Source organism: Mirounga leonina, unplaced genomic scaffold (genome assembly GCF_011800145.1).
Source record: "Mirounga leonina isolate KUSES-001 unplaced genomic scaffold, KU_Mleo_1.0 Mir_94, whole genome shotgun sequence".
Classification (NCBI taxonomy): Eukaryota; Metazoa; Chordata; class Mammalia; order Carnivora; family Phocidae; genus Mirounga; species Mirounga leonina.
The window spans coordinates 50,067,661-50,094,691 of NW_023270855.1; the positions used below are offsets into that span (position 1 = coordinate 50,067,661).

Consider the following 27,031-nt stretch of genomic DNA (forward strand, 5'->3'; position numbering starts at 1 on the left):
TCTGATTGAGCCTCGAGTTTCTGTGTTCCATACCAAATGCTCCAGTTTAAGAGGGCCTCCAGGGAGTGGTGACCAAAATGGCAAGGGCTCGAGGAGCTGCGTCCAGTGCGGGAAGCGGGAGGGACCGGCAATGTTTGGCCTGGAGAAAGGACAGCTTCTTGGGGAGATGGGTGGAAAGGAACCATGAGAGCGGGCTTCAGCATCTGAGAGGCTGCCATGTTACAGAAAACTTAGCTCTCACCTGCAGCATCATCCCTTACCAGAAATGAGACTAGCAGGTGAAGGTGATAGGGAGGCAGCCTTGGGCGCACGAAGTCCTAACAGCCGTGATTGCGACAGCTATGAGCCCCTGCCTGCCCGCTCTGTGCCTGTATTGGTACGTGTTAGCTGCTTTCATCCCTTTAACCATTCTCGGGGTTGGATGAACAGAAGAATTTTACGACCGAAGTTGACCTTTGCACAAAACCGACTTCTCTCCAGGATGTTCTAAAGGGGACATTACATTGGGTTAAAAGATGATCCGTAGATCTTGCGAATCATATGAATCTGGTTCCTGGGCCCTGCGGTCTCCGCTAGCCCTGGCACCAGATGGTGTTGCCTCAAAGACGCAGACCAGTGGCATTTCTGGGCCTTGAAAAGGGAGGCCGTGGGTGAGGTGGCACAGGGGCCATGCTAGGAGTTAGTCCCCCAAGAGCGCGGCTGGTGCTCCTCCGGCCCCTCCCATGCACGGCACCAGAGCCACCAGATGGGCCGAGCGTCCAGCGAAGACTTCGGGGCATCTTGGCAGGGCTAACATGGCCGAACGATGCCCTCTACCACCAGGGAGGGACCCAGATGAGGAGTCCTCCCTCGGACCTGAAAACCAATGCTCACTGCAAAGCCCTGAGCTCTGCAGAGAGCAAAACCAGGGGACTTTAATACCTGAGAAGGGTGACCGTGCACTTGTAAAAGTTCACTTAGACAATTCCTTAGGTGCTAATCCATTTCCTGTGCTGGGTAAGGTCCAGCCATCCCAGGACCTGGAAGTGAGGAGGGAGGCAGAATCTCCTTTCAGAGCACTGCCCTGAACAACCCAAAGGAGCACAGGCTGCGGAGTCCAGACAGAGAAACCCTACAGAACAAATGACCCAGGTCCTTCAATAGCAACAACCCAAAAACTGCCGGAAAAGAAACCAAGATGGAGGAGGTTATAACCTAGAGGTTATGAGTCTTGAAAGACCTATCGACCCATTACAATGTGTGCACCTGATTTTTTTTATTTTTTTTATTTTTTTTAGAGCTCTACGCCCAACATGGGGCTTGGACTCACGACCCTGAGATCAAGAGTCGCATGTTCTACCGACTGAGCCAGCCAGACACCCCTGTGTGCACCTGATTCCGATCCTGATCCTGACCTAGAGAAACCAACAAAATCAGATGATTAGGGAAATGTAAACACGGACTAGCCCGACCAAACTAAAGAAACTAAAGAAATTATTTTTAGGTGTGACAGTGATATTGCGGTTATGTTCTTCACAACTCCTTATCTTTAGAGATGCGCGCAGATATATTTACAGACGAAAAGCTACAATGCCTGGATTTTCTTCTAAATGACACAGCGTGGGTGGGCAGTGGGGGGTATGGATGAGTCGAGACTGGCCGTAAGTTGGCAAACTACTGGCACCAGTGAAGGGGGCTCCTTCTACGTGTGAATTTCTCCATAATGAAAAAGTGGATATAAAGGAAAGAACCACCACCCGAATATCTGGACTTCACGGGCCTCCACTGCCATTTCCATTCAGTAAAGCATTTTATTACTTTCAGATTTTCTTTTTAATTTTTAAGCAATCTCTCCACCCAACGTGGGGCTCAAACTCACAACCCGAGATCAAGAGGCTCATGCTCTACCAGCAGAGCCAGCCAGGCGCCCAGATTTTTCTATTTCCTAGGGCCGAAGCCTAGGTTAGGGCAGGTCTGAAGATACCAGTTCACCTTCAGGGCCCCATGGAAGGTTTGGAAAGAGTCTAGCAGCACTCCCAGACCAGCGCAGCCATCCTTCCCCACACAAGCAGAGGCCTCCTGGACCCGCGCTCCCAGCCTATCTTCGACCGCCTGCCTTAGGGCAACCTCTTTGGAAGGAAAGACATCATCAGGGATACACCTTTCCTCCCCATGACAGTGCTCTCTGACCCTGAGCTGCCTCAACGTCCCCTCCTAAATGGGACAAACACATGGCGAGACTCCTTCCCAGCAGGAAGGCTAACCCTCATGGAGGCCGTAACACACTCTGGGTGGTCTTTCGGACGCCGCACACTGGGAGTGCAGCTCCAGACATCACACACACGTCCTAGATTCCCTCCCCAACCATGGCTCCTCTCGAAGCTTCATGTGGGGCAAAATAAGAGCACGCAAGGGCCACGGATGACGACGGCACATGGAGGTAAAGCAGTGCCCTCACGCTTTGCACCGTGTCAAATTCACTTGTCGTCACACCCGGCACCACCAGCTCAGCCCAGACTGATCCTTCGGCCCAGTTTTAAGGGAAGAAAAGGACTTCTTTTAGAATCCACGGCAACTCTTGTCTGAGCCCTTGCCACCCTAGCCCCCACTCCCAGGTTCCAGGGCGGGGAAGGAACAAGGGGCGGCCTGCTGAGGACGTCGAGTGCACGGGCATGGAGAAGGCTGTGCTGTCACATCGATGCTGTCTGGGGAATTAGCCAGGAGAAGACATTTTCTAGCACACTGGGGTGGCTTGGGGGCAAAGCCGTGCCTGCTCCTCGCATTCTTGAGACCATCTACCCCAGGCCCACAGGTGGCCCGTGCCGCAACGACTCACCCCTGCTCCTGCAGTGAGGCACGTCTGAATTAAAGCAATTCCAGCAAGAAATCCTACCTTCGTTGAAACTATCTGGAGTCCAGGGAGCCGGAGTAGAGATGAATTATTTAAAAATGTCCTCAGTTCTCCACTCAGCTTTTGTCAAGGAACTGGACCTCAGCCGGGACAGAAATGGCTGCGGTCGCATTCGATGGGGCATGAATTCGTTCATATTCCTGGGCAAGTGATCTCATTATAGCTGGGGGGTGGGCGGGGATGCCTCCCTTCTCCCGACACCTGCCTGGTTAGTCCAGGAGCCAGGAGGCTGGCCACAAACCGTCTCCTTCATCACACACACTTCATCCTACCTCAGCCCCATGCTGGCAGCAGTCAAGAATTTGGCCTAAAATAAAAGAGGAAAGGGAAGCAGCTCGGCTACAGGGATCTAGCTAGAGAGCAGGATAGGAAGAAGCCAGAGAAAGATGAGTACTGATTTCCATCTCAGAGGCCCTAGTTCTGAAATCAGAAGATACCGAATCCCCTTGCAGAAGATCTATCTGACAGACACAAGCTCAAGGCTCCAAGCTCCCCCAAAGCTACCTCCAGCACCACCAGGCACACACCCTCCCCACTCTAACTTGCTGTGTAGACAGAGAATGAGAGGATAACTTTTCAAATTCTTCTTTAGTCTCATTTCCAGAAAGAAAAAGGACGAACAGAGGAGAGGACTGGCAGCTAGGCATTCTTCATGAGGGGTCACGATAGTCACAGGGGGCCAGGTGTAGGCCTAGAAAGATCCATGGAGGGAGCAATGGCTTCGGGGGCCAGGGCAAGGGGGGCAGGGGTTGTCCACTGCCTCCAACCAACCACCAAAGCCACCTCTCAGAATGAGAGAGAATGTGACTGAGTAAGGAGAGAGGCCTCCAACACCACCTTTTCCTCCCCAGAGTTGTCCAACATATAAACCATCAGTGCCAACCCTAGTAAAGATTACCTTCCTGACGCGATGCTAAAAGCTCCCCAAAATTTCATCTCTGGATTAAGTCATACCACTCCTCCCAACTTCCCAAACAGGCAAGGGAGTGACCACAGCAGAAAAGTGAGTTGCTTTTCTTTTTTATGAATGAACAGGAAGGAAGACACACACACACACTTGCGGGAAAGAACATTCACCAGAGTTGAAGTTAAGCCACATTCTGTTACATTTGCATAAAGAGAGAAAGAAGGGAAACAAGGGGGAAAAAAATACCGGAATGGTGGAAAGGAAAAAAAAACACACACACACATACACAGAGAAAAAGGTTTGGTAGCCCTCTCATTACAAGTTGGTTGGGCATAATGTAAACACACTTCTGCCTTGCTTAATCACAGAGTGCCGCCCGTTTAGGTTTCAAAGGCGGCAGTAAATTGGGCGTAGCTGAGTGGAGGCTAAAAATTAACCAGCCATCTCTGTTTCAATTTGTAAGAAAACAAAAGCGGAAAGAAATTATAAAAAGGGAAAGGGTGGGGGGGGGCGGTGAAAGGAACAGAGGAAGAGAACTGCACCACCCCGACCCAAAATGCTGGGTAAACTGGAAAGGCAAAGAGGAGAACTGGAACCACTTGGAACACAAAAGGAAAAGGAAAATTTGCAGTTTTTGGATTGTTTGTTTCTCTCAGACCACCGCAGCAACGACGCTCCTCCCTGCCATGCCTGTGCTGGGGAGAGCCTCTGTGCTTCCCAGCCGAGGGGTGGGGGTTGTGGGCAGCCATCCTGGGGTCTCCCCACTGGAGCCACACACCGCGGAAGGGAGAGCGCACGGAACCTCCTGCTCCTTTTCACTTTCTATGAAGTCAAACGACTTTCCTACTCTCCGGCAGCCAAATCCCAGCCACAAGAGCGCCCGCCTGGGCATCTGGGCCCCAGAATCTGCCTGCCTCTGCCTTCTCTTCTCTTTTCTATTCATTCTGGCTCCTAACCGGGGGTTTTACACGCCCCTCTCTCCACCGAACTGCTGCCCACCCCGCTTGTGCCAAATCCCGCGTTTCCCTAGGACTTGTGGGGAAGCCGCAGGAAAGCCAGCACCTGGCTCCCAATACTTCTGACTCATTTTAAATCTGAGCAACGAGTGATTTTTGTATGTGTGTGGTAGTGTTCATCACCAACTCTCACCATTGTGGGTAATTCAGGGGCAGTGTGGCCCCAGTCCTAAGACCTGCCGCGGCTTTTGGGTAAGATGAGTCCTCCAAAGAGGGAGATGCACGACAACCCGGTAGGTACCGTGGCAAGGGAGCGAAGGAGGAAGAATGGAGAGGGTGGAGGGAAACAGAAGGGAACCGGGAACATCACACAGGCTGCAGCCCCCCCCCCCCCCCCCCGCAGGACAGGCGTGCTAGTTAGGCCCATTGCATGGATCCTTTGGAAAAGAAGAGGAGCGATACACACAAAACAAATGGCGGCAAGTAAAATAAAATGGGGGGGGTGGGGGGTGGAGAGTGACCTACCTGGAGTGTGGACAAAGTAAGCCAGATAAAGATCCAGTTCTTTGATTGTGACTCCAATGTGATGTGGCTGGACGCAGAGGCCGGGGTTCGAGCACTGGGGCGACTTGTAGAGCCGCTCCCCATCAGTACTTTCCAGGGGGATCCCCTTAAACAAAATCACCATGACCAGGTCCAGCCGCCACACCTTGTCAGCCTGGCGCAGGCAGTCAATCCGCCGGATCTTGCCCTTCTGGTCGGGGTTGGAGAGCACGCAGCAGGGGGGCTTCTTGCCCGTGATGGTCAGCACAAAGTCCTCTCGGAACTCAGGCCGGATGTCTTTGCGCAGCTTGGCCAGCAGCCGGGATGCCCACTTCTGCTTGATCTCGGGCTTCTCGCCCAGCAGCTCGTCCTTCACCGCCCGCTCCTCGTCCTTCGACATCCGCTTCTCGTGCTTCTTGAAGTACTTGCGCTTCCGCGCCTGCAGGTTGAACCAGGTGTAGGAGAAGGCGCGGACGTGAGGCAGCAGCGCCTCGATGAACGGGTGGAACTCATCCTGCAGGCGGCAAGCCGGGAGCATGCGGGGCGAGGGAGGACGGGAGGAGGGGAAGCCGGGGTGAGGGGGAAAGAGAAAAGGAGAAAAGAAGCGTTAGAAGGGGGGCACAAGAAAAACCGCCGCCTCCGCCTCCTCCCCCCCTCCCACGACAATTTTCTCTCGTGATTGTTCTACAGAAGTGTGGTCTGGGGCCACCACCAGCCTCGCCAGCCGCTTGCTCCCATGTCAGCCTCAGCAGCCAGACAGAGGCACCCAGCGCCTGAGCACACACCTATTCTCTCTCTCTCTCTCTCTCCCTCACTCACTCACACACACGCGCGCACAGACAACGTTGCCGTCCACACACACACGCTGCTGGTATCCCCGCCAGGCTCTGTCGCGCCCATGACATCTCCATGTTCTATCGCTGCCGCAAACTCCTGTCAGCTCGCCCCGGTGCAGGGTCCGGTCTGCACCGACTCCCGTGGACGCCCGGGCTAGGCGTGCGGGGGCCGCCTCGAGTCCCGACACCGGTCGGGTTTTGGCCACCCCCAAAAAGAGAACATGACATCCAGGAGCCAGCGAGGAACCGGATTTGGCATTCCCCTCCCCAAGCTGTTTTCATTCTTTTCTCCTGCTCCAATTGGAACATCCACCCCAGCATTTTTTTTTAATCAGATCTAAATCCTAAATATGTGATTTCAGCTTTGTTACCGACACCGATACTAATGTTAATCACAGTAATAAGGAACAAAACACTTCATGTTAGCACAAATAAGGTGCTTGCCTCGGCCACATTAGGGTTAAAAGCTACGTGGGGCGTCCTGCAGCCCCTTCCCCACTGACCCCTTCACCCTCTTTCCCACTCAGTCAGGTGACAGAGGGCTGGGCTCCCGCTTTTTGTTTTTGTTTTCGGTTTTGGTTTTTTTTTTTTTTTTTTGCTTGTTTGCTTGTTTGAAGTTTAAATAATAATTGATTTCTGTTTACAAAAATAAAACTGGAAAAAATTAAATAATTACCATTGATCTGAAGCACCCGGCAAAGCCCAACGCCCGATTCTGAGCTTCTGGACTCAACAGAGTTGTGAGTTGGGGGCGGGTGGGGGGAGGGGGGAGGGGGAGGAGCAGGGGAGGAAGGTAAATGTTTTAAAGGGGGTTATTATTGGTGTTCTGGGGAATAGGGGCCGGGCTTGGGTGGATTCTCAAACCCTTCCCCCTCCTCCCCCCTCCACGCTCCATTGCACAGAAGGGGGAAATTAATATTTTTTTTGAAAAGGAGCAAAAAGAAAGAAAGGTCAGGGATAGCAAGCAGAGAGAGGGAGCGAGCCGGTTGCCACACACGCCAGGTAAACAAAAGCCAACAAAAAAATGTTCAATTTCGCCTCCTGTGCATCCTCTTTCAGTTTAAAAAGAGAGAGAGAGAGAGAGAGAGAGAAGGAAAATATGCAAAATTTAAAAATCAAAACCTACCTCCCAATCACCACCCCCAACACACAGCACACCCCACCCCACCCCCCACCCCACCCCACCCCCCGTGCAAAACAAAACAAAAACAAAAACCAGGAGGGGGAAAGCGGCAGCTGAAGAAAAAGGCTTTCGGCTTTGGCAGCGGCACAGGGGTGTAAACTTCGCGCTGCCTCCCTCCGCCTCTGAGCCTGATCGCAGGCAAAGGGGGAGCTCGCAGATTCCCGGGGAAGAGGACGAGTTCGGACCGGCTGCAGACCGTCGCTGGCAGACGCGTGCAAAAGAGAGAGAGGGAGTAAGGGAGGGAGGGAGGAAAGAAGAGAGAGAGGGAGAGAGCGAGGGAGGACGTGGATGGGATGGTGCTGTGTGTGTGTGAGAGAGAGAGAGAGAGAGAGAGAGAGAGAGCGCGCGCTGGTTGGGTTTTGGATTTTTTTTTTTTTTTTTTTTTTTTTGCTTTTCTCTCTCAAACTCCCTCTCTCTCCCCTTTCATGCTCAATCTCCATCCATTTGCCTGTGCCAAAGCCAGTAAAAGGGGGGGGGAGAAGGAAGAGAGAGAGAGAGAGAGAGAAGGATCCACCTATTTGGCAATGAGACATCCTCGAGCAGCCAATGGCTGTGTCCAAGGGGAGGAGGGAACCGGGCGAGCCGGGAGGGTGGGGAGAGCCCCCGGCAGTTGGAGACCAAAAACAATTTGCCCAATCGACAAGTTCACGTCTAATGAACAAGCAAAGTCCAGCAGTTATGAATTTTTCATTCCAGGCTCCCACTCGGGTCCATTTGGCAGCAGCCAGCCAGCAAATTTGGAGGGGGGGGTGTAGAGCTGGGGGGACTAGGATTGAGGAAGACACGGATTTTTTTTCTCTTTTTTTTAAGCCAGAAAAAGAAATAAATAAAGGCCTGGCTCAGGCGGGCGCCCCAGAAGGCCTTGGGGAGAGCAGCTGCGCCTTCTCTGTGTTTTGGTTTCAGTCTCTTTCTCTCAGGCCCTCACACTCTCTCTTTCTGGTTCTATTTCTTTTTTTATTTATGGAGCGCACAGGGGCGAGTGGAAGTTTTCCTCCCTGGCCATACACACGAGCCTGCGATGCTATGAATAGAAAGAGAAGAAAGAGAGCTCGGAAAGTGTCGATGCCAGCAGCACTTCCAGGGCAGGGACCTGGCGGCCAGGGTGCGGCCACCCCTTCCTCCCCGGCCCGGCTGCCGCTGGCGGGAGCACTCCCAGACGAGGCGCACCCCCACCCCAGACCCCCAGCGAGCTCGACCGCCTCCCTCAGCCCACACCCAGCCACGCACGCTCCATTAGCGGTGACGAGGGATGCCAACGCAATGCAGCTCGGCTCGAGAAACTGCAACAGTTTATTAAAATAGCCTCCTGTCACAGCACTCCGCTGACAAGCACTACATGCAGCCACAAACACAACAGCCAATCCCAGGGAGAAGTGACAAAGGCAGGAAGATGGACACTACTTCCGAACAGTCACTGAGTCTTTCAAGGCCTCCCCCCAACCCCCAGACACTTCATTCTTTGCTTTCTCCAGCTTTGCCCTCTCCACTTGATCTATGTTTAAGTGTTTCTTGGTTGGAGGAGGGACAACACTCACCTACCCCCCAATTCAATTCAGACTAAAGGGCCCGAACCCCTACGGAGGAGCAAGGTGCAAGAGTGTACAAAAAGAAACCGATATAAAAGGGAGAACGCGAAGACAGGAAACAACAAAACGGGAAGGAAAGGGCTCTAGCAGGAAAAGCGGGACAACTTTGGGGAAACCGAGTCATAGGGAAGCGGCCTCCCTCCCAGCCAGGCAGGAGGGTGAGCTCAGGAGAGGGAGGCCTGGGGTGAGTGCCATCTCCACGGGTTCTCTCTGCAAGGGGCTACTGAGCAGCCTGCCTTAGGCCTTGGAGAAGCTGTAAGGAGGAGACAGTTATTAAAAGAAGGGCAGAGACTTCAAACAGACAGGGAGAGGCTGATCCCGCTCGGAACTGTCCCTACAGCTGCCCTCTCCCCAGGCGAGGCTCAGCCCTCAGCTGGCATGGGGGGGGGAAAGGTCACTGCTCACTCGTGCCCCTTTCTTCCCCATCTGAAACCCTGTGCTCGGTGGCCTTCATGCTGGCAGAAAGGTTCCCGGAAGAGTGCCTGGGGTGTGCCAGGACAAAACATGCAGCCCTGGGCTGGCGCTGAAGCCTGACAATGGGAAGGTGCTGGCCAGCACCTGGGACCCCAGCCCAGGTCCTGAATCGTCTGAAGTGAGCTCACAGCTGACCCCAAGAGAAACAGAGGTGAGCAAGCAGGAGGCAGGTGCCATTGCAGACAGGCCTCTTAGAGTAGCGTTCAATAATTAACATCATGTTAATAACCAGCTTCAGTCCAATTAGCCAAAGATGTTAACTGAGTGACATAAGATACCAAACCCTGCCTCTCCACCTTGAGAGAAGCAATCTTACTTTCTAAGAGTCAAGATGAGATGGTAAAAACCAGAAGTGAGTTTATATTTGGCACATGGGTGTTTTTCTGGCATTTTGATTTATACTAAATATTAGACACTGAACAGAAAATGGCCAACATGGGCCTCCTGGAGAATTCTGGTATATTCCATCTCACAGACCACAGTGTCGGGTGGAAGAGTTGCGCTAAACATGGGTTGATTCCGAAACCGGTGGTGCAACCGGGTAGGTGGTGGGGAGAAGGCGGGTGAGAGGATCCACGTGGAAGTTAAGGAAACAGGACAAGATCCGTGATTCACTCCGGGATGAAGGGAGGGGTCAAAGGTCGAGGGAGTGGCAGAGAGATTGGACATAGAAGTGGCCCAGGAGGGCCGGTGGAGTTTCTCAATAGAGCCTCAGGGATCCACACAGAGCCCAGTGCGCCCCCTCAGTGCTCCCTTAACGGGAGGAGCAACAGGCCCTTCCCAGGAGAGTAACACGGAAGGAGAACAATCGTCAATTGTCCTTCTCCTGCCAGTTGTTGTAACCTTGAAGGTGGGCAGAAATGGATTCCCAGGGAACACTCTCCCCTCACCCTGTTCCCACAGGGCCCACTGTCTGGGGCGTGTGGGGGAGTTTTCTGGAAGAGCGGCCTGAGGTCAGGGTATTCCTAAAGCTTGGAGAGGGAGGGGAGAAGGTCTCTCTCTTCTGTGGGCACACACAGAAAGGAATCACTCAGGTTCCATTAGAAACACTTGGTGTGGGGCGCCTGGGTGGCTCAGTCATTAAGCATCTGCCTTCGGCTCAGGTCATGATCCCAGGGTCCTGAGATCAAGCCCGCATCGGGCTCCTTGCTCGGCGGGAAGCCTGCTTCTCCCTCTCCCACTCCCCCTGCTTGTGTTCCCTCTCTTGCTGAGTCTCTCTCTGCCAAATAAATAAATAAAATCTTAAAAAAAAACCAAAACACTTGGTGTGCCCCCACCGCTGCAGCCTCCTCCTCCTCCATGGCCCTGGTGGTGGCTCTAGGCCCTGGACACGCCCCTCAGGAGCCCCAAACAAAAGGGGACTGTCCCCCTTTTGTTAAAGAGAGTGGAGGCTCTGTTGGAAGATTACCTGTCCCAGACCCAGCCTCCTTCCCTTCTCCCCTCCCGCCTGGGCTGAGGGCTCAGAGGCTCTGCACCCTGCACACGGACAAGAGCAAGACAAAAAACCTTCAGACAATTCAAGGCTTCTCCAAGGGCTGAGTCACCCACAAGTGCAAGGGTTCAGGGAATGGAGAAAGCAAGGGGACAGGCAGGCCTCTGAGGAGAGGGGAGGGGGAAGAGAATGAGAGAAAAAACCAGGGAGAGGGAGAGGAAGCCAGTGATGCTGGTGAGAGCAGGGAGCAAAAAAGAAAACTAAAGAGAGGGGGGGAAATAAAGGAAAAACCGGCAATTTGTGAGGAAAGGTATTTTCTTCACTTAAAAGAAAAATCGAGAAGCCAGAGAGAAGACTTTAAAAATTAACATGGGCTTTTTGGTTTGTGGAAAGGAATTTTTCTGCCTTTGCTAGAGAAAGGCCTCTCTTACTGTCAAGTATATAGAATTTGATTTTTTTTTAAAGCAACAGTTTTCACTGAAACATTTCTGAAATACCCACACCAGTTTCAGACATCACTAGGAATAATGTGCCTCCAAAAGAAAAACACTGATCAGACCACAGAAAAAGAGGAAAAGAGAAAGAGAGAGAGAGAAAAGGAGAGAGAAGAAAGCCAAACCTGGAGAGAGAAAGCCAAGTTGGGCCCAAAACTGCAAAGAAGGAAAGACAAAGATAGAGGGAGAAAAGACAGGGCTGAGAATAAAAAGAAAAGAAAAAACAAACAAACAAACAAGGAACATGGACAAAAAGACAAGGGCTCTGGGTCAGGGGCAAAAAAGAAAAACTAGCTAAGGAAAATGACTGCTTCTATCACAAGAAAGTAAAATGTGTGGTTTTCCAAAACTCCACAAAACAAACGGAGCCTTGTGGATTATTTAAGGGAAAATAGGAAAATTCATACAGAACCTTACTCAGTATTCAAAAGTCTTCAAGGAAACAAAATAATTTTCCCAGCCTGAGACAGGTTTCGAAAGCGACCCATACCTGCCAACAGTGAAACATTTAGAAGCATAAGAAGTTATATCTTTAAAGACAGGGCCGCCGTTTGAATGTTTCCTTATCTTTACAAAAATCCTATCTGTCCTCGTCCTACTTGCTTTAAGACTCAAATTTATTCTCTCAGACCCTGGACACATGCATATTATATATATATATATATATATATATACACACACACACACACACGCTAATTTGGGTAACTATACACAGTGAGTGTATAACTAACTATATAACTAAATAACTAACAAAACCTTCATAGGACTAACCAGATATTTCAGTATCCATTTTACTACTGTCTATCTGCAGCATGGGTGAAAAAGGAAGCAGGAAATTTTTAAAAGCCACAAATAGAGCCCTGATTAGTCTGCCCAATTCCTGGGATTTTCAACTTTGTATCCCCAACATCTCCCATCTTGTCCCACAGAAGAAGGGACACAAGAAGGCACAGAAGAAGGCAGTGTCCGGACTCTCCGGTAGAGATGGAAAAAGAACTGTAGGAAGCAAAAGGAAGGGGCCAGGCTGCTTATCCTAGAGGTAGGTGGGGCCTCCCCTCTCTTTGGGGGAGGAGGGGAAGGCGGGAAGGGGCTCTGCAGCCAGAGTAAAATCATCCAAGAATCTGGAAATGCCAGGCATGGAAACCAGAAAATGCACATTGCGAGGAGGCTCAAAGAATTTGGACAAAGCGGGTTTTTGGCTGACTTGGGCCTATTTTCCTCTGCTCAGGAAAGGCAGCCCCACACGATTTTTCTAGCGTCCTCGCGCTTGCTGAATGGAATTGCCCCACACCCCCATGCTGGGTCTAGGACACGGCCTGCATCAGAACCAGGCCGCACATTCCTCTCCTATAAAACCGCCTCCCTTTCCCTTCTTTTTCTCCTCCCGTCTACAAACTGGGAGCGGTGGCCTGGGATTGGGCCAACAGGCAGCCTCGTTCTGGCTCCAAACACTACCCTGCTCCAGGCACATCTCCCCTCACCCTCCTGGCACCAAATAAAATAGGGTAGGAATATAGGTATTGGGAAGACCATCTATTCTCTCTAGTGCATCTGGAAATTTACTTTCATCCTCTTCGGAGACTAGAAAACAAAATCACTAGTCTTTTAATTCCCTATTTAGCTTGAAACTTCCTTGTGTCACCAAATAGAAATAAAATCCGGGAAGGCCAGAGCCCTGTCCTCCAGCTGACGGGCTATGTGGGGGTCCTCCGCGGGATGCACAAGGCAGAGGGCAGCCTCGAGCATGGAGGGGGCAAGAGCAGTGCAGAGCCTGAGTCTCACCCACCTGGTGCGACTGGAAAGTGTCACTCCATGATGGCCAAGGGCCCCGGAAGATGGAAGAACCCCACAAGCCAGCTTCACAACTTTCTGGGCGAGCTGAAAACCTGACAAAAGGCACCAGCAAGGGGAAACCAGCACGTGAAGATGAGGTCGGTGTGGGGCCGCTGTAAGAATACCCAGAGGGCAAGAGAGGAGGCCAGGAGCAAATGGCAAAATGTTGAATATTTGCCTGAGGCCAGCTGTAACTCCCGACCCCACAAAAGGCTTAGGGATCCTCCAGGGGAGATGTTCCTCTCCCTCCCCTGCACCTCTGAGACTCCTCTTGTGGCCTTCCCAGGCCCTCTTTAAGAGCTCCATCAGGATCCATTGTGACAACACCTTGCTCTGCCTGGTCTACCACTCCCCCCCCCCCCCAACTCCCCGCCAAAGGACAGAAGGCAGAAGGACCAGGGCCAGAGGAGAGTTTCTCCGAACCCCGGTCTCCTCCACCAGTCTGCACTCCTCGAACCCTTGGCCCACAGAGAGCCTATTTCTTGCAGTTACTGCGGTAACAGGCAGTGCCCAGAGCCGGGGGCAGAGAGCAGGGTAGCCTGGATAGGAACAGCCTGGGATTTTCACTGCTTGAGGGCTCAGGGAAGCTGGGCCGGCCCTGTCTGGGCAAGCGGCTTCCCCAAAATGTACAATTTGAGGAGTTGGAAGGTAGACATTTTTCAATCCCTCAAAATGTATTGCTCCCCCTAACTAATTTCTTATCAGGATCATGGCCAAGAAAACCCGAGAATCTTCATTCCCCTGGTGTCTAGCCCCTGCGGAGGCTGGCACCAGGGTGCCGGGAGCTCGGGACCTGACCACCCCTCGGCCACAATCCACAATCCGTCCCTCTACGGCTCCCTTTCTTTCTCACCCTCTCTCCCCCTCTGTGTCCTCCAGCTCCAACACAAACTGTTTGCACGGGAAGTCTCCCTCTATGACCCGATTCAGCACACACAAGAGAAAACTGTGGGCGACAGACCCAACGTCCTAACGAACTTGAGTTAATTAATGCTAAGGAAGAAAAGAGGCGCCCTCGCTCTGTTGAATCACGGTTCACTAGCCCTTTCAGTTTGCTGTGGGTGGAGGAAAAAAAAAAGAGGCTTTTTGGTTCAAATATTTTTGGGGGGCGAAGGGAAAACAAAAACACCGCAGAAGGGCCGTGGAGGGTGAAGCTGTAGTACCTGCCCAGAGGAGCAGAGGCGAGGGCAGCCGAGAGCGTCCTCCCCGAAAGCTTCTGGCCTAAACAGTCCTGGGAAGGCCGAGAAGGGGAAAGAAAAGGGAAGGGATTATCAATTGATGGCCATCCTGTTCAAATAAATTGCTCAAAAAATTATACTGTCAGACTATGAGATACATATATATATTTTTTAAAGCCCAAACCCAACAACTCGATTTGAACAGAGCCGTGAAGATGTTTTAACAGAGCAGAAAACCGAAATATGGATGGCATGCATACAAAAATTTAAGTGTGCAGAAAAAAACAAGAGGTGGTAATGGGGGGGGGGCAGGGATAACAGCTGCAATTTTGCTTTCCAGATGTTGACAGCAAAATGTAATTGGCAAGTAACTTCTTCCTTACCACTTTTCATCCTTTGGTCCTGAGATGTTAAAAATCCTACAGCTAGACCTGAGTCTGCAGGCAGTTTCCTGGCACTCCGTACACACGTGGATGGGTCTGGAAGCCTCGTGGGCCACACGCCTTCGAGCTTTTTTATCAGCCCACTAATTTTTACAAGCCCTCCCACCATTCTTTAGCGGGAGACCTAAGCAAAGCAGGCTGGAGGACATTCTTATTTAAGTCATCATTTATTATCATTATTATTTTGTTAGGGAAGGCCTTTTCTTTTGAGGCTGGGTCTTCCTTTTTTTTTTTTTAAATAAACTTTTTAACTGAAATGTGTAAAAAGAAGAGCAGAAGATTGCACACTTCTAAGTCTGGCACTCGATACATTTTCACAAAGTGAACACCTGTGTAACCCCACCCAGATTAAGAAATAGAACATTTTCAGCACTGCTGAACAGGCCTTTAGTTTTTAAGTTATAGAGGTCTCATAGTTTATATGCCTTAGAAACAGCCCCTGCCCCCACCAGTAATGTCAAATGCGAGCACCTATGTACACACATGTATTAACAGAGCAGCATGCACTACTCATGTGACCACAAAAAAATGCACGGTGAAAAGCAGCCCCTCAAATCCTCACGGCTGCAGAGGGGTTTCAAGCCTCTCTGTCTCTGTCTCTGTCTCTCTCTGTGCCTGCCCAGCTCTGATCCCATCAACAGGGCCACCAACTGTGCAGCGGGGTTAACAGACCAGCAGGGCGTGTGTGTGGTGGACAAACAGGGCCCACCGAGCTGAAAGCTAAACAGTCATAGTGACCGAGGGGAGTAAGAGACCCTCAAGGGGAGTAAGAGACCCTCAAGGGGAGTAAGAGACCCTCGGTTCACCCTGCCCATAGGCAGAGACTGGGGGGTCTCAGGGGTGTGGCGTGTAATGGGGAAAAAGTGGCTCTGCAGAGCCAGGGATTCCTGAAGGGTAAATGAATACCCATCCAGGCAGGCTGCCCTCATTCCAGTCCCCAAAAGTCTATCAGGGAAAGGAGTGAGGGGTCCTGGGGCAGAGCTGCCGCGAGAAGGGAGGCCCAACCCTGCTGCATCTGCCTCCCCCTTCCCTGGCTCCAGCCCCAGCTGGCTCCCCCCTCACTTTCACTCGCACTAAATTTACTTTATAATTTTAAAATTAAATTTTAAAAAAAGCAGGAAAGAGAAAGCACTGAAGGCAAAGTACCTCCCACAATATCTCTCCAAGGGGGGGGGGTTCTGCTTATGTAAAAAGACAAAATGCAAGGGATCGCGGAAAAGTCTAAGCACCAAATAACAAGGAAAATAAAAGAGAAACACATTTAATTAAAAACACCTGAAGCAAATAACTAACTCCTTTGCAACTCGAAGCGGTGCCTGTGGGCACAAGTCCCTATCCCCATTTCTTGCCCACTTTTCCCTTTCCTTTCTCACTGGGAGCTGTGACTTCCCCCAAGCACTTCAGAAACCCCTTTTCTTTTTGAGCCCACCTACCCCACAACTGGGGGAAGGGCCGGGGCAGCACTTAGCATCCCACCAGCCTGAAGCAAACCTCTGCAGCCCTGATGAAGCGCCCTTTCCTCGATTCCGACATCTCCCCAGGCCATGCCCACCACTGGCCCTGTACTCTGCTCCCCCGCCTCAAAATCTAGGCCCTCTAGGTGGTGGTAGCACTGTCCTGGGGCTGGACACCAGGCCCAGCCCTAGTGGGCAGCACTCTCCCCAACCACGGGCACCGGGCTGCCAAGTCGGGCTCAAGGACCGAATTTTCACTTCCTATTGCATATGGGGCCGGAGAAGAAAGAACTGTTCAGCTTGATTTAAAATATGACAAGGGATCTGAGCCCTCTAATCCTGCGATCTTTAGAAATACTTGATTCTTTTTTGGGGGGGGGTAGAGTGCAGGGTAGGCATCAAGACTCTGCCTCTGAGACCCCACACCCCCCACCCGGTTTGACTTTCCCACCAGCCCGCCGCCTGGGAAACGCGCCCTCGGCTGGCACAGGGGTACCAGAGCCCGGCTCCTTTCTTCCTTTCTTTCTTTTTTAAATCGCTCTAGCGCAAACCAGGCAGTGGGTCAGGGCCCAGAGGCGGGGGAGGGAAGAGGAGAGGGTTGTCTCTGAAAGAGGGGAAAAAAGGAAAGCGAGGCTCCAACTCCCGGAGAAGAACGGCTGCCGCAAGTTTCCCGGCTTGTGCCAGTTTGGGGATTTGCGAATCAGACCGGAGCGGAGGGAAAGGCGGGCGAGAAAAAAAGCCCGCATTAAAACTAACCAGCTCTGCCTAAAAGCACGCTTTTCACCCTTAAAAAAGACAATGACGAGGGGAGAGAAGAGACGAGTTATTTCTCACTCTTTAATTATTCCAATGCTTAGCATTATTTAAAAAAAAAAAAAAACCACACACATTAGCCAATGATACATTCTAACCCTCAACAAAGCTGGTATTTTTCTCTGATTACAGACTTTGCCGCGGCAAACCCGGGCTCCGACGACAGAGGCAGCGCAGAAGCGCGCTCCTAAATGAGACACAATTTTATTAAAATCATAATAATTCCTTGCATTTCTATAGCGCCTTTTCAGCAGCGGAGATCCCAGGTGCCCCATGCCCGGTTCTACGAGGGAACTGGCGACCAAAAAGCTCACTCGTGAGGCAGGCGAGGCTCGCCAGCTCCACAGAGTGCCACCGGCATGTATTTTTCTTTCTTTTTTTAACAGCCCGTTTCCATCAGCCTCTGTCTCACGCTTTAAAAAAAAAAAAAAAAAAGTAATAAAACTCCTTTAAATTTTTTTTAAAATTAAAAAAAAAAAAGAGGGAAAAGATGACCTGAAATATAAGGGGAGGGGGGAGCCAAGTGTGGTCTGGGAGCCTGGGGCCGGGGAGGTGCTGCTGGGATGGGCCGCCTCTGGGTTCAGGGTGCAGGGTCAGCCGCTGCCCGGGTCACCTCCCCAGGCGCAGCTGGAGTAGGCTGAGTCATCTGCACATGGAAAAGGAAAAGGACCTAACACCACCAAAGCACATTTAAGTAATTTGGACGATAAGAAGTCGGGTTAATGACTGGTTTCCGAGGGGGCCGGCGGGAGGCCCCCGGGGGGCTTTCACTGAATGCTGGGGTGCTGCTCGAGCTCTGGAGGGGTGGCTGGGTGGCTTCATGCGGACACCAGCCTCCTCCAACAGGTTAAATCGGGCCCACTCGGTGCACACGTTCCTTTCCCACTTTTCTATCCTTTCCCCCCTGGCAGGCCCAGGTAGTGCTGCAGAATGGCTGGCAGCAATGGGGCAGGGGGGCTTAGCACCCCAAATTCAAGAAGTCATCCGTGAGAGGAAAGGCAGTGTCGATCAGAGGGGATCTGGGGGGAATTTTTTTTAAAGGTTCTTGGAGACTGCGCAACTCCCGCGGCCTGAAGGCAGGGGAGAGGGGAAGGGAAAGCACATTTTCTGCCACTTAGTCACATTTCTTCCCGGTGCTTGCTGGAGGCCAAACGCCCCCAAACCCAGCCAACCCTCGAAACAAACAAAAATCTCCCCTGCTAAATTTCCCCTCCCTTATTCCCCAAAAAGAGGCGGTGGCTTGGGGAGAAATGGGGAGGCTCTTCGGAGGCTTGGGGTCTGGAGGCAGCGACGCGCGCACGATGGGGGGCAGAGAAGGGACCCTCTCCAGATTGGTGCCCCAAGGTTGCCCGCAGATTCTGGGGCATTTAACCCCAAAAGTCCTCCGCGCGACTAAAGAATAACAGGAATTATCAACATCGCATTCATTCCAAAGCCCTCGCGCGCATTATCCCCCTGTCGGGTATCCGGATGGGCACGAAAGAGGCAACTTAGGCAAAGGCGGCCCACAGCCCCACCCGGAGCGCTGGGGACGCAACGGGCTTATAGGCCAAAACGCCGCCATTTGAGCCCCTTCTGGCGGCGGCCTCTGCTGCTGCAAATGGCGAGGGCCCCAGAACGCGAACCCGGCAGGGCCTCGACGCCACGCGGGGTCACTTTTGGGTGGTCGCCGCCAGGGGGTAGGCCGCGCCCCGGTGGAAGGGCGCCCCGCCTGCTCGGCGCGGGGGAGGGGAGGCAAGGACCCCGCAGGGAGCCGGCCTGAGGGTCCGCAGAGGCGTCATCCTTTGCCTCCGCTCCTTCACACCTGTTCCCGGTTTCCCCTCACCTGCCCGCGGGGGCAGTGGTCCTCACTCCTCGCTCAACGCCTGGCGCGGTTCCGCCCAAGTGACCCAACCGTCGTGTGCACAGGCGCTTGTCGCACGACGGCTTCCCGCCTTTTTGCCTCCGCGCACGCGCACGCCCGACTTTGCGCACGGCCCGCTCAGGGCCAACGGCCCTCCGGTGCCCCAGGGCCGGGGTCGTCCGCACCAGCGGGGGGTATGTTGTCCTTTCCACCCCGTCGTGTGCGGTGCAGGTGACCGTGACTGTCAGCGCCCATGTCCTGCCGCGTGGAAAGAACACAGCCCTCCCTCTGCCTGAGCCCAGGGAAGGCCTCCCCACGACCTTCACCCACCTGTGCCCTCCCCCACCCGGGGCGTGAGCTAATTGCAGCGGGTCCGGGAATGCCAGGCACGAAAAGAACACCTTGGAGGCGACAATGAAAGGAGTTCGTAGGCGGTGGGCACCTGGCAAGGGGCATATGCTGGGGCTAGTGCATGGCACGGGTAGCACATTTCTGCCGGATTTCTGCCGGGGTTTGCAAAGGCACACGACGTGATGCGCCGACTTGCGGGGGGTGGGGGGCGGGATATCTCCAGGGCGATGTGGGAGGCGGCCTGGTTGGGGCATCAAAGCGCTACCGTCCGGCAGTGGGACCACGTAGGGAGTCCTGAGACAACCCCCGCCCCACCTCTGCTCAGCAATGCACTTCTATTTTAAGATACCTCCCACCCCTCCAAAATCCACCCACTCGCTCCTGAGGTCCCTGGTGCTCGAGGAGAATCTGCCTCCACCCCCAGGCGCACCTGAGGGGAAGGCCAGGAGGGCAGCGCAGAGTCTGAGCTGCCAAGCTGGACTCAGGGGGGCAAATGGAAGTTTCGCCCGAGGAGGGGGGCATTAAATGGCCTCTTTGTGGAGAGGAATTGTGGGCCGTCACTCAGGATTAATTTAAGCAGCAACAGCAAACACACACCAAAAAGCAACGTCTGGCCGCCAGCACCCACCCCCGCGATTGTGTTTCGGGGAGTGCTGCAGGATTCGTTGGTGTGGCCCGGCCTTTAAGAACGTGGGGCGTCCACAGTGGGAAGGGGGAAGGCTGCTGCCGCCTGGCCCCATGTCCCTGCTTGGTGAACAGTGTTTGCAGGTTTGGGACCAAGCCGAGTGGGGGATGGTAAAATCCAAGTCCAAACGTGGAGCATTGGGGGGAGGTTCTGTGTAAAATATATATAAAGGTACAAATTTCCAATATACGTATGTCACATGCAGGGGCGCCACTGAGTAGCAGTTATGGGGCGCTCACCCGCACCCCAGGGACATCTGGGGAGGCGCGCGTTCTAAGAGAAATCCGGCCGGCGGGGGGCGGAATCAGGCCTCCGATTCCGGGTCTCCTCCCTCGACAACCTGAATGCCGCTTTGGAGCCAGGTGCCCTGGGCGGCCTGGCAGGTGTGCGGCTCACGTGAAACACACGCGTGTGCAGGCTGGCGAGGTGTGTACCTGCGTGGGCCTTGAGCCACGTGTGTGGGCATCAGCGGCTCCTGTAGGCTCCCCGACCCACCTGAGCCCAGCACACCCATGCGGCCACAGGGCAGTACCTGTGCTCAGAGCCAGGTCTGGGCACAAGCAGGGGAGTGCGTGTGGTGTGTGTGCGGTGTGCGTGAGAGGGGGACCCCATCTGATGTCGGGCAAGGGCGTGTTTATGGACATGTGTGCCCCTGGCAGTCTCACTACCCCCCATGGGGGTACCAGGCAAGGGTGTGCTTGGGACCCCTGTCTGAGCCTCTGTGCGGGAGTGTGCTTATGTGCGCACGCGCGAGCCCGCCTGAGTGCCCTCCTGGGTTGTCGGACACGGGCATGCAGGTGCCAGGGTGCACCAGGATGCTGCACTGGGGCCATGTGCATGTGCTTTCAAGCCCCCTAGGAGAGGCCACGTGTGCTGGGGCCACGGTCGAGGCCAGCAGAGCCTGGATCTAACCCCTGGGCAGGCCAGGGGGCAGGGCCAGCTGCCCAGCCAGTCTCGGCGGCGGGAAGTCATTGGAGGCCTGTTGGTTTTGGCCAGGGCAGCTCTAATGGGGGAAGCCCCGGGGAGCAGCAGGGGTGGAACAAAGAAGGGGAAAGTGAGGAAAGGCGGGCAGGAGGAGGAGGAAGAATCGCCCTGGAATGCGGACAGCCTTGGGGATAGGGGTGCCGGGCAGCCCTAGACTCTGGGCCCTGTCTTGGCTGAGGGACTTCACTGGTGCCTACGGCTGCCAATTCCCCACTCCCCCACTCCTTCGCCCCCACCCCCGCCCTGTGGACTGAGACCCTGGCCCCAGTCAAAGGCTCCTACCCACGGAATCCTGCCACCACGAGGAGCCAAATAGCATTTGGGTTGGAGAGCAGGGCTCAAATTTCCGCAGCAGAGGGCAGACAGTTTGAGGCCCCTTCCCCCTGTTTCTTGGCTGGACTGCTTAGAACCTCAGTTCTGCCCATCTGGGGAATGGGAAGGGAACTCCCCACAGGAGGGCCACTCACATAGGAGTTGAAAAGCAGGGTGACCTGTTTAAGCCTTGCTTGCCCCTGGGGACCTAATTTCTCCCTTCCCCACTTCCAGCCCCATGACCTGGGCACTCGACCTTGTGGCCTCCGATTCCTCATCTGTAAAACAGGTTACTCATACCTGCCTCATTTGGGGAGGGTTACAGGAGGTCATGTGCACACACGCGCACGCGCGCACACATGCACACACACACACACGCACACACTCCGCCTGCTGCCCAGGCATAATTGCTCTGGAGTTGGTAGCTGTTATTTTTATTGTGAGGAGTCTATGGCTGTGACAAGCTGTGACGCTTGGTGTGATCGCGTGAGGCTGGCTGTGCGTGCGACTGTGCCGCTGTGTGTGTGTGCGTGTGTGTGACAGGTTGCGTGTGAGACTGTGCGTGGACGACAGATTGTGCCGGTGTGCGGCAGTGCCTGTGACAGGCTGTCACTGCGCGACAGACTGCGGGTGGCGGGGTGTTGCGGGTACCGACTGTGAGTGGAGATGAGGCAGTGTGTGGGGCTGGGACTGGGGGACTCCCGAAAACCTACCTCAGTGAGGCTCTGGCTAACAGTGAAAGGGAGAGGCTCTCAGGGACCGTGGGCAGTAGGTCCAGTGTCCCCTCAGGTCTTGGCCTTTCCTGTTGAGTCCAGTGGGACTGCACTTGCTTGCAAACCTTGGTAGGTGCCAGGTCAGAGGGACCCTATGATAAAGCCTCCCCGACACGTGCTGTTGTCAACTCAGGTCCCCCCCACCCAGCTCCTTGCTTGGGTCCGGAGGACCCCAGAAGGGTCATCAGGGATCTCAGGGTATGGAGGACCCTGGGTCTGGCTGGCTTCGGTGAGGGACACACCCCCTAAGCCTGTTTCCCACACTTTCCCTGAGCTCCAGGCCTGGACAGGGATGGTGGAGACCAAGAGAAGGGAGGGATTTGAGGAAAGCTCAAGAAAAGCCCAGAGAAAAATGGAGGGAGAAGGTGAGAAGACCAGAGACTTGCCTGGGACCTGGAGAACCCGGAGCTGCTTGAGGTTGGGGCCTCCAGTTGGGGTGGACACACATCAGGTTTGGGGGGGTCAGGACTGGCAGTAACGCCAGGTGACACTTAAGAGCACTGCTTGTACTCCAGGCTCCGTGCTCAGACCCCGATTTTAGGGACTCACTCCTCATACCAACCCCGCCAGAGGGAGGAGAAAAGCCAGGCACTCTCCTAATCAGTGTGGGTCTCCGCTTCTTACACCGCCCTGGCCCACCTCTTCCATCTACAGCTGGGGAAACTGAGGCTGAGAGAGGGCAAGGGGCTTGTTGGAGCACCAGCTCATGCCCAGGAGACCTGAGGATACAGGACTTTGGGTTTTGAGAAACCTCACCAGCTGGAAAAATCCCAGGCCCTGTGGGCTGGGGGCAGCACCCCGTGAACCCCGCCCCCCTCTTGGTGCGTCAGGACGTGTATGCTTTGTGTGTTATGGTATGGGCTGTGGTCCACGGCTGTCGTGTGTCTGGTGCGCAAGCCACAGCGTGATGTATGTGTCCCTCTGTCGGTGCGGGCCTCTGTGCGTCTGTGTGTCCATTCAGGGCCGGCCCCTGCCGCAGAGGGGGGAGAGGCATCGAAGCACCCTCCCCCGAAAGTGTGTCTTTGATACTTGCAGCCTCGGCAGCGAAAAACAAGTTTCCACAGGGCCGCCTTGGGCTGAGGCCAGGCCGTCCTCAAATAACATTTGAAGTTACTTAGCAAACTTTGTTTAGTGCCGAGAGAGACAGAGAGGCCCGGGCAGCGGGCTTGGATGGGGGGGGGGGGGGAAGTAAACCGGTTCCTCCAAAGTCCCTTGCCCCTCTGGGGGCACGAGTGCCCAATATGGGGCTTAGTTCCCCTCCCCAAAGTTCCAGAGAGGAGGAGCAGGAATCTTGAAGCCCTGGGGGGGACCCGAGGGGGGAGGAAGGATCTGGGCACCCCACAGATAAAGCCTTGCTTTTGCCAGTCCAGGCCCTAGACTTTGGCAGGAACGCCCACCCTAGTCTCCTGGTGGCCCAGAGGCCGATTCTGGGTCCCTGGGTCTGGTTAGAAATGGAAGGGTCTACACTTTTCTGTGCTGCCCCCTTTCTGCAGCCCAGCTCTGCCAGCCTTGAAGCAGGTTGTACAAGCTGGCTCAGAGCGTGTGTCCCCCTCCAGACACACACACACGCACACCCAGAAAGCCCCTGGTGCCCACATACCCAGCCCTCCCAAACTCTCATTTCCAGGGTCCCAGCCCCAGGCAGCAGAGAAGGCCTGAGAGCCAGCAATGGCGGGTTTGGAAGTGAGGTTGGTGCCTATGGGAGGGGGAGGAGGAGGAGATGCCAAAAATGGTGAGCCATTACAGGCAAGCAGGCAAGCAAGGGAGGAAACGAGCAGGGAAGATGGAAGCCAGGCGGGCATCCTCACTGAGCTCTGGGCCGCAAAGGGGCAGCGAGAAAAGCGGTCTGGGGCCTTCCAGGGAGCAGGCCTGGGGGGACAAGCCCCAGGTGGCACGGGACAGGCCGGGGGCCGGGGGATGCGCCCAGCGCTCCCCCACCCCCACCCCAAGCTTTGAAATGGAGACTGGCAGCAGCAGCCGCTGGGCTCTGCCCGGGCATGGGGTGGGGGTGGCGGGCAGGCAGGGCGCCAAACCAAATGCCACCAGGCCGGGCACAGTGGTTGCCAGCCGGCAGCGCTGACCCCACCAGCCCCAGCCCAGAGCCCTCACGTCTAGAACTTTGGGGGTGGAGGAAGATGGGGGCCCAGCGGAAATCAGAGGGCCAACAGACAAAGCCAGGTCCCCTCAAGCCGTGGGCAGGTCCCCAAGACCCTACAAAGATGGCGTGGCCTGGCACTGCCAAGGTGACGGGCCGGGGTAAAAATAAACCGGGCCCGCCCCGGGGGAGCTAAATCGAGGGGCCCAGGTGGAAGTGCCACTCCGGGCCACCAGCTGCCCCCGCCCCACCCCCAGCTCAGAGCAGCAGGGCTGAGAACACCGGGTGCCCATCGAGGCCCAGTTTCTATACAGGAGAAACGCCAGCCATCTTGTCTCCTGGTCTTGGGCGGGCAGCATATGGTGTATCCACAAGTACGGATAATGGATGATCTCAGGCTTCAGCAACAACAGGCCGTGCACTGGGGGCAGACGGTTGGGGCAACCATGCTAAGCCACATACCCGTGACCTCCGGACTGCCCCCTCCGAGAGGGAAAAGGGCCTGTGAGGCCATACTCGAGCTGTGGCAGAGCTGCTTTGGGGGGCAGGTCAGCACCGCACCACGAGGCCTCGCAGACCACCTCTGCTAAAACAGCAGTTGCCCAGCACTTCCATGGGCCTTACCTGTTCTTTTTCTCCTAGCACCTATCACTGTCTCAAGTACTGGACACTCCCTTGTTTATCGGGTTCACTGTCTGCCCTCCCACCGGGGCTGGCACCTCTGCTGAGCCCCCAGGGCCTAGAACAGGGCCTGGCACCCGGGAGGTGCTGAGTAAATATTTGTTGAAGGAATGCACAGGCCCCCAGGGGCACCCCCAGCACTCAGGCTCCAGCTGGGTGCCCAGCAAGGTGTGGGAGAAGGCATCATGCCCTGTCGGGGTAGTGAAGGCAAGCCTGGCCAGTGGTGGTGCAGAAGTAGGTGAGCCGACCACCCACTCTCACTCTGAGCCCTGAATGGAAGAAGATCTGAAGGTCTGGGTGGTAAGGAGGGCTCAAGGGCTGACAGCTGGGTCAAGCTTCACATGGGGGTGCGGGGATGTACAGGCCCACTCTGAAATTTGGTAAAGGCCAGAAAAGAAGCTGCAATTCTGTCCCATCAGTAGGATTTAAAGTGGTGGCAATCAGAGAAGAGGCTCACCTCATAGCCCTTGACCCTGGCACTGGATATCTCTTCTTTCAGCTTCTCATCTATAAAATCAAGCGCTTACTTCATACCACGCACTACCTTAAGGCACTTTCTATAAGCCAACTCCTTCGGTCCTTACCATAACCCTGTGAGAGGAAACTAGAGGCACAGAGAGGTTGAGTGATTTGTCCAAGGTCACACAGCTAGTGAATAGCAGAGCCAGGATTCAAACCCGGGAAGTTGGCTCAGAGCCCCCGCTCTCCTAACAATGTCCAAACGTCCCAGATGCCAACAGTGCCGAACTAAAGAAATCCTGCCTTATTATACTGTCAGCCACGCACAGTAACACACACGTGGGCACAGCTAACCCCTGTCCACCTGCCTCACACGGACGGAGTCTGGGGACAAGCTGGGAAGGCGCTTAGCACTGGGTGCAGCACAGCAAGCACACAGCGCACTTCAGCCCAGCACTAGAGTTTTTAGGACATTTTGTTATAATCCTATAAAATGCTTCCTCCTTGCGCGATTCTACCAGCCCTCTCTTCTTTCTTCAGAGTCAGAAATGAAGAGGCCATGGCCAGAGGATTAAGGAGACGGCCCCACGGAGGACGAGAGTTTCAGAAATCAGCCTCGCCTCCATCCCAGACCGTCTTGATGGCTTCCAGAGCGGGACAGTTAGAATGGGGCCGCTGGGCCAGAGGACTGGGGTGTCCTGGGCCAGCGTAGGCATGTGGCTTGGAAGGCTTCTCCCCCCACCCCGAACCCCCAGGCTGTGACAAACCAGTGCAGGGATTCAGAGTCCCAAATTCCATCAGGAGAGGTCAGGGTGGTGGAATCGGCTGCGCAAAGACAGCCAGAGGGCAGGCGGGCAGAGGGGAGGCGCCAGGAGGCCAGGTCTCACCGCTCAGATGCCATTTCCCAACAGGGCCAGGTGTAACCCAGGTGTGAATGCCTTTGTGGGTGTGACGCTCATCCACATGTACGGGGCAACTTGGGACTGTAACGCCACACCGTCTGGGCCTGGGCTTATGTATGGGGCTGGGGTTGCATTTGTGACAACACCTGGGTCCCGATGAGCAAGACTGTGTGTGCGGCCCTGGCAGCATCGTCTTGTCCGTGTGTGTGTCACTGTGTGTGTCTGACAAGACCAGGGCTGAGTGTCTCCATTTCGGCACTGCTGACATCGGGGGCTGGATCACTGTTTGCGGTGGGGGCGTCTTGTGCTCTGGAGGGTGCCGGGCCGCGTCCCCGGCTTCCCCCCGCGAGATGCCAGTAGCAAACTCCCCTCCGAGCGTGATGACCGGATATGTTCCCAGACATTGCCAAGTGTGTGTGTATCGCCGTGCCTGAGAGTGTGCGAGTGTGGGCACGTGCGCCCCTGCGTCTGATGGTGGGTGGGGTGGGCCCGAGCTCGTGTGTGTGTTCCTGGGTGTCTGACAGTGTTAATTCGTGCATGTGCTATGTGCTTCTCGCTGAGTGTCTGTGGGTCCGCGCGACACTCCATAGTCCTGTGTGTCTGGCAACAGCGAGGCGTGTGTGTGTGCTGTGTGGCTCGTGACCTGCGACCGTGTGACCCTGTGTGCCCGTGTGCACGTCCCCGCACGGGTAGCCCACGCCGATGTGCTCAGGTGGGGTGGGCATCTCTAGGTGTTTGTGTGTAAAGGCAAGTCTCTTTGTGTGGGGCCGCCTGTGTCTGCGTGCTCCTGACTTAGGAAGGTGTGACGTGCCTGCGTGTGACAGCATGATTCTTTGTGCCCGCGTGTGCCGGTGACAGCGTACGACTTTGTGTGAGATGGACCCAGAATAAACCCCCAAGGTGATTCTACTGAAGCCAATATGT

General features: G+C 54.6%; 1 protein-coding gene across 7 annotated transcripts in view; it reads right to left on the reverse strand.

Moving 5' to 3' along the window:
- Positions 1–27,031, reverse strand: part of NFIX (nuclear factor I X) — a 94,286-nt gene that overhangs the window by 60,582 nt on the left and 6,673 nt on the right. For 2 of the 7 annotated variants that reach the window (XM_034997995.1, XM_034997997.1), the window contains one exon: positions 5,279–5,810. In XM_034997995.1, the coding sequence (XP_034853886.1) occupies positions 5,279–5,810 (532 nt within the window). Of the gene's footprint in view, positions 1–5,278; positions 5,835–6,808; positions 7,199–13,087; positions 13,188–14,297; positions 14,377–27,031 lie in introns of those variants that run through there. The other 5 variants (XM_034997999.1, XM_034997994.1, XM_034998000.1 and 2 more) reach the window with 5 other exon arrangements.